The 6,994-nt window shown below is 40.9% G+C and overlaps 1 protein-coding gene across 1 annotated transcript; it reads right to left on the reverse strand.

Annotated features, from left to right (window-relative positions):
• Window positions 1–1,561: 1,561 nt before the first annotated feature.
• LOC309486875 (zona pellucida sperm-binding protein 3-like) lies at window positions 1,562–4,690 on the reverse strand (the record flags this gene model as incomplete). The annotated part of the gene is made up of 9 exons (XM_082154342.1): window positions 1,562–1,645; window positions 1,725–1,816; window positions 1,896–1,978; window positions 2,063–2,180; window positions 2,288–2,465; window positions 2,550–2,653; window positions 2,731–2,798; window positions 2,866–2,958; window positions 4,145–4,690. The coding sequence occupies 9 exons, from the start codon at window positions 4,688–4,690 to the stop codon at window positions 1,575–1,577; spliced, it is 1,353 nt and encodes a 450-aa protein (XP_082010468.1). The 3' UTR covers window positions 1,562–1,574.
• Between the last annotated feature and the right edge of the window lie 2,304 nt (window positions 4,691–6,994).

The raw sequence follows: 6,994 nt of genomic DNA on the forward strand, positions 1-6,994 counted from the left end.
GTAGAATTATTTATTTTTAAATTGAAGAACCCCATAGGAAAATTTCAAATGAACCAGCAGCAAATTAGTCTTGTACAAGTCAACGTGATCAAACTTCAGTGGAAGTTGAATTAGAAAATGAGTGTCAAAATTTGCACAGACAGGAGAACAGGAATATTAAAAGACCGACTCAATTACATCACCTACAGTGCTTCATGGGACAAGGGGTGCTTTACCTCGCTCCTCCATCCTATGATCCGGAAACCGATTGAGCTCAGTCATTTAGAAGGTCATCTCAATTCTCTAATTGCACCGCAAGGAGGATGGCTTCCTGAGTAGTCATAAGTGAAGACACATGGGTGTATCATGCGGAAGTATTTTATTGACTAAACATGACACATGTATAAATTCTCCTCCCCCTTCATATCGGTCACAATCATTTTAATTCATACTTTACCTTTGCAGTTTAAATAAACCACACATCTCACATATTGCAACAGGGTATCTTGCTTTATTATTAATGAATTTCTTAAATAACCAAACTTCAACAACATAAGGGCAGATCCTTTGAGCGCTGCTGGTGACGCTATGAAGTGTACGAGTAATCAATTCCAGTGTATAAATAAGCTTTCCTTCAATTCCTCCGTCCTCCTTTTCTTTCCTTGAAGCCTTACCTCGCATCCTACAGGAGGTAGAGCTGAGACATGAGGAAGCAAAAAAAAAAAAAGGCACTTCTCATAAAGAGTATGGGTGTAACCCTGGTGTCCTGGTCAAATTTCCTCCATTGGCCCTTGCCAGTCATGACCTCCTAATAATCCCCATCCACTGAATTGGCTCTATCACTCTCCACCTATAGCACGTGTGTGGTGAGCGCACTGGCGCCATTGTACTGTGGCTGCAGTTGCATCATCCAAGTGCATGCTGCACACTGGTGTTGTTTGAGGAGAGATCCCCTGACATGATTGTGAAGCACTTTGGGTGTACAGTAGTACAAATTAAAGTGCTATATAAATGCCTCATTAGTGGCAATGATTTTCACCAGGAATGATTCTTTTAGACAAATTGGGTAACAAATTATTTCAATAGACATCCTACCAAGTAACTTTGGAGCTACATATCAACTTAACTGTCATTAGATTTAGTAGACTGTCTGCTTAATATCTGCTAACACTATTTTGTTGGTCCCAACAGACATACTTACTATAACTTGGCAGCTACAAATCAACTTATCCTTCTAACCTAAACCTAACAGTCTACTGATACTCGGAGTGTTAGTTGAAAAAGTTACATCTAGAATGTCTAAAGGGGACGATCGAAAAAGTAACCACAAAGTGTTCCAAACAATTGGCTTCAAAGCATAACCTTGAGCTTTCACTAGCAGTCTTTAAGGTTAATTTAAAACTTCACTTTCTCCATAGGGAGATAATAACTTCAGAACACTATGCTTGCATGTTATAGGGGACTTGAATAGTACAGGGCAACTATCAGTTTCACCACATTGGCAGAACAAGGCACTTTTTGAAAATCAAAAGCAGTTAAATCAGACGTGCAGCAAAATGACAAGTCAGATACAACCAAGGATTGATTTTTCAGTTTTATTGAGAACCTCTCTTTTGACCTTGAACCATTACAGGACCAAGTGAGGCCTTGCCTTCCCACTGAACGCCTAGAGAAAAAAAAAAAAAAGCCAAGTTAGAGCCAAGTTGAAATCAAAAGCAACCTTACAAAGAGCAAGAGCTACCAACCTCCATAGGGAGCAGCAGCAAATTCACCATCAGGACCACATGTTGAGTCACAGCAACCACAAACTTGGTCGTTTCCATCAGCAGAAAACCACCTGCACCAAAACAAAGACATGGAACCTTAAACATGAGAAAAGTACCATTTATAAAAAAAATAAAATAAAACTCACGTACCCGTTGGCAAAGGAACAGGATTTGTGCTGAGCATCACTAGGTGCAGAAGCAATAGTTGCCTTCAGAATACATGTTATGTAGATCTGCAAGGGATGACAGACAAGTCACAAAAATCAAAGCAGATGGTAGGAGAAGTCAAGTTAACTCATGATATTCCTAGTACATACAGAAGGACTGTTGCCCTCCTGAAACAAAAACGCCTCCAGCTGGAACTGGATCTTGTCAACCTGGGACCGAGGCATGAAGCGGGAGCTGGAAGCTGTAGTTTTGGCATCCACAAAGCACCTGACAACAAAACCACAAATAGCAACTCATGAATGACCTTACCCATGACAGTGACAGTTGTTACAAAAGCCAACTTAATCCTACCGCAGCAAGTGCCATGACCTTACCCATAATTCTCAATGAAGGAATATCTCGGAAGAGCGTTCAAATCAGGTACTTGAGTGGCCACACAGCTGTCCACAAACACACGCAGAGGCACATGATTGTACTGCTTCACAGATGCCTCGATGTTAATAACGCCACCCAGGAAATAGGAGTATGAAGGCCTCTGAGAGGACCAATCATCTACACAAAGAAACATTTTAGGCACAGCCACAACTGCAAGGGTAAAGGTTTATTTTATTTATTTTTTAAATAAAAATTACCAACCCATCATGATCTTCAGTGAGAACAGCAAGACTTCTTCACCAGCCTCTGTTGAGGCATAAGGGATCCATGTAGGCCTCAAGGCATCACTGCTTACATTTTGGAGCCTGCGGTTCATGAAAGTACCCATTAAATGATCTCCCAGTTGCACAAGAAAGTGCAGAAAGTCACAGAGATACCCTACCTTTGATAATGGCATTGAACACCAACAATTGCACCATCGGCCCGGGTAATCGGAGTACTTGCAAGCGCCTCAGGGGCGTAGGTAAGAGAGAAAGTGTAGACAAGCTCATCCTCATTCATCTGTAAAAAGATTGTGGTTACCAAGAGAGTCATCCCAAAGACTTAACATACACCAAGACCGTGCACTCATATTGCTATGAATGGGAGAAGGTGCAATATGGTGGAATTCCTAAAGAGCAAAAAATCACCAATTAGTAAATTCTTCACATCACCACAGCTGCCCTCAGAAGCTCTGGTGTTGCCAGAGATAGAAAATGTTTTTGGAGACATGCACGAAGGACTGAACATGCACATTTTGCTGTTCCAGGGTAAAAACTAGCTTTAATGCTATTAAGGCACAATATTTATTGTTCTTGTTTCTTAAGCTCCTTTCATACCTTTTATGGGATAGTTTACAACAGATGTTGGTTTGAAGGGTTAGAGGCAAGTAGCTTGAAAATTCTGGATTTTCCCATTTAAATAAACCCCTTTAGTTAGTAAACATGGTGACTTTTTGTGGGCGGAGCTTAGGTGGAGGCAGAACGATCCCCCTGCCCACTTCACTAATGCTAGTTTGCAAGTTTTGTTAGCTTGTTTTAACAATGACTGGAGAAAATCTGATTTTATCTTAGTGTAAGGTCACTCACTGTCCAGGACCACGATTGTTATTTGCAAAAGTTCATTTTAACGGACATAACCAGATTGGCCGACCCGTACACGCTCACTCAATGGATGGACGAACAGACAGGATTAACGTTAACACTACCTCAGTTGAGTGGCCTGACATCTACCCCTACCTGATAGAGAAACCAAGCATAAAGACAAACTGAGGGGATATAAATCTTTAGATACCTATAACTATGTGCTGAAACGTACAAGACTTGTGTGGTATGAATCCGAAGACGACCATGTAAAGAGTGACATTAGTGCAATTTTAATGATGTGAATATTTGTTAGAAATAAATAATTACAGATACAGCAAATTCCTTTTTTTTACTATGTATTTGATTATTCTTTCTTACCAGGTTCTTCAAAAAGTCACCACAAGCAAACACAACAATGTAGGCTATACAATCATAGATGATTCACAATAGTTTCAAAAACATGTGATAAAGTTTCAAATTGGAGCCTGTACACCAATTTTTGCACCCAACAAGATGACATTTAATTATAATAATAAAAGCTCCTTATGTAGCTGAATCAGTGCTGGTTTGTATTGGCCGCCTCCAGTTTTCAGTATGTTTTGCCTCCAGCTAACGCCGTGACGCAATTGTGACATCGGTGCAAAAGGGGTCTATTGATAAAACTTGGTCTTTGCTCCCCTTGAAAGGTCCTCTGCCACAACAAATAACCCATTAAGATGTATCTGCTCTTACCATCAGCACGCTGTTGCAGTCCTGTAATTCATACTCAAAGATGAGCACTCTTGACCCAGGATCCTGACCAACAACAGGACATCCACCTAAAGATAGACCAGTTGGCTGGATCAACTGACCATTGCTGAAAAAGTCATGCTGGACCTCTACGAGAACTCGGTTCTCGCCACATTGGACCGCTACGCTGCCGGGAGTCACGGGTTGCCTCAACTGGAAGTCCACCGCCAACTCGCTCTGCACCTCAGGAACGATGGGATACCTCCAATCCAAAGGCTTCACTGGACCCTGCAACAGCTGCTTCTCCTGAAGGCCAAAAGGCTCCTGCGCAAGGCTTTTGGAGTCAGGACCCAAAGGACTCTGAAACTGAGAAGCCACTTGCAAAGGGTTCCAGAGCCCTAGAGGAGAAAGGGCAGGACTTCTGGAAGCTGGATCTGATTTTGGCCCCACACTTTCTGGACTATGACTGTACCTCAAACTTCCCAAGACAACAGGCAGATCAAATGCAACAATTGCAACCACCACTAAGACAACCTTCAGGAACACCATTCTAGCCACTTCTGATATAAACACCAGTGCTTGGCTTTGCCATTTTGTATAGCTTTGAGTTAAGGTGGCTCCACCCCTTTTACCTTAATTGATTATCCTTGATTCTGCTCTGGACCTGTAGAGTGTATGCATCTTGGGGATGCACCATTCTGCAAATTTTTTATGCGCCGGTCCAAATACCCACACTTGCTATCTTTGTACTTGACCACTTGTCTACTTATATGACCTACAGTATTTTCGGTCTTTGATCCAAGTGTTCAAGTGGGCTTTAAGGCCGCAAGTGCGTGTAGAACTTTTGATTACCCAATGGGACACACTTTTAGTTTTTCAAAAATGCAAGTTTACAGAGCTTTATTTACACATTTTGATTTCAAGTACTTTGCATTTTAAAATAAACTTTTAAATGTCTGTTCAGTCCCTATAACTAAAAGACACAATAAAAAAATGGTGATGTTTGTTTTAAGCAAGAAAAGCGCCTTTTTCATTTACATGAGACTGCAGTTACCAGACATGTGCTGCGTCTCAATTCGCCTACTTATACTACGCCCTAAAAATATGTACTCTTTTTGTGAAGAAAAAGTGCATACTTTTGAGTGTGTAGCAGAAGAGTAGACAAGCTTTGGGACATACCATCACGTCATACAATTGCGTCTTTAAAGCTGCAGTCTTTTTCGTAGTTTTTCCTCTTTGTAGCCATCTCTGTTCAAAATCTGCGATTGCAGTTATTCGCGGAATTATTAACTTTACTTGGGTTGTGCCTCGGCATGGCACAGTGCGGATGAATCCAATGTTTTGAGGAGAGTGTGCGGCTGTCAGTCACCGCGCCGGTGTGGATAGTGTCTTTCGGAATCACAGATTCTACTTTTTGGAAGTATGACCAACATAAGAATTTTCACTGGAAAATGTCATCTGAACAAGTAAGTAACATCCTCTTTGTTCTGACCAACTAAGGGTAAAAAAGCATTGCAGTAAATTGTGCTGATTAAATCTAACGATCGCTTATCATATCAGGTCAAACCGTGCAAATTATACTTTCTTCTCAAATTGTTCATGTTAACAACATCAGCATTGCGTGACTACATTTATTTATTCTTTTTTTTTTTTTTTTTTTATGGGCCCGGTTGCAGTCTCTTTTATTCTATTCGGTTGTTAAGTCGTGACGTAACCACTCTCCGATAATACTCTTTCAGGGTCCAAAGTCCAGGTCCTCTCTACCTACCTACCGCTTTCGCTAGTATTTTGGTTATTATTGGGTGTTTTTAAAATGCCGCAGTGCTGTGTCCCGTGTCCCGAGCAAACTCACTTCAACCTCGTAAATCTTCTTTTTCACTGATGCCTGGACTCTACCCTTAATTATGCCACCTGAGTGATGAGCTACACGAACCACTCTGTTGGTGTTAAAGGAATTTAAACCCTTTTTGACCGCCAAGGGTGCCTCACTAAGAAGGACGTGATCGTAAATAAATTTACAGGTTCCACCATTGTTATTTCTGGACAAGAGGAGCGCTTGGACCCGGAAAAGGCTAAACGTCACGCGTGACGTCAGACTTAACAATCGGATAGCCACTCCGAAGTCGGAAGTCTTTTGCATTTTACAACAGGTGAATCTCCAGTTGTCACTGGTGATTGTCATTTGAACCTTTCTGGACCCGGCATCAAATTGATAAGTTTAATTATATCAAGGGCTGTGAGAAAAGGCTATAAAACCCACGGAGAGCGCGCGCTATTCAAACGCAAATTATCTGAGGCGATCCCATACAGACCTGTGAAACGCCCACATCAGCTGGATAACACACACAGCCAGTTCACTTTCAGACTCGTGTACTTTACGACGCTATGAGGAATAATACTATCTTAATAATAATCCTGGAAAATTTACCTCAGAAGTGCTGGAAGTTTCATTTCGAGGAGCAACGGATCCCGATGAGGAATAGGTCAGTTCTATGCTTTGTTCTAATCACAAGTGTCTGTACACGCAAAAAGACTGTTTAAATATGAATCGCGTTTCCGTGTGAATGAATGAACGCACAGATGCGCGCTGTTGTGTAGCTACTACAGTTGGCAAAAATACTGTTTAAATATGAATCGCGTTTTTGTGTGTGAATGAATGAACAGCTTTTACCAAACTCTATTGCTATACTGAGATGAGTAAAAATCGACTACAAAATCGGATAGATTATAAAGTTTTTACTGTAAAATACTGCCACATCAAATAAGCTTATAATGTTGCCAATTTCTGCTCATATAAAATGTATACTTTAGTTTTTACAAAGAAAGATTACACTGAAATATTGTTACAATTTC

The sequence above is a fragment of the Leuciscus leuciscus genome (genome assembly GCF_965113295.1).
Source record: "Leuciscus leuciscus genome assembly, chromosome: 22".
NCBI lineage: Eukaryota > Metazoa > Chordata > Actinopteri > Cypriniformes > Leuciscidae > Leuciscus > Leuciscus leuciscus.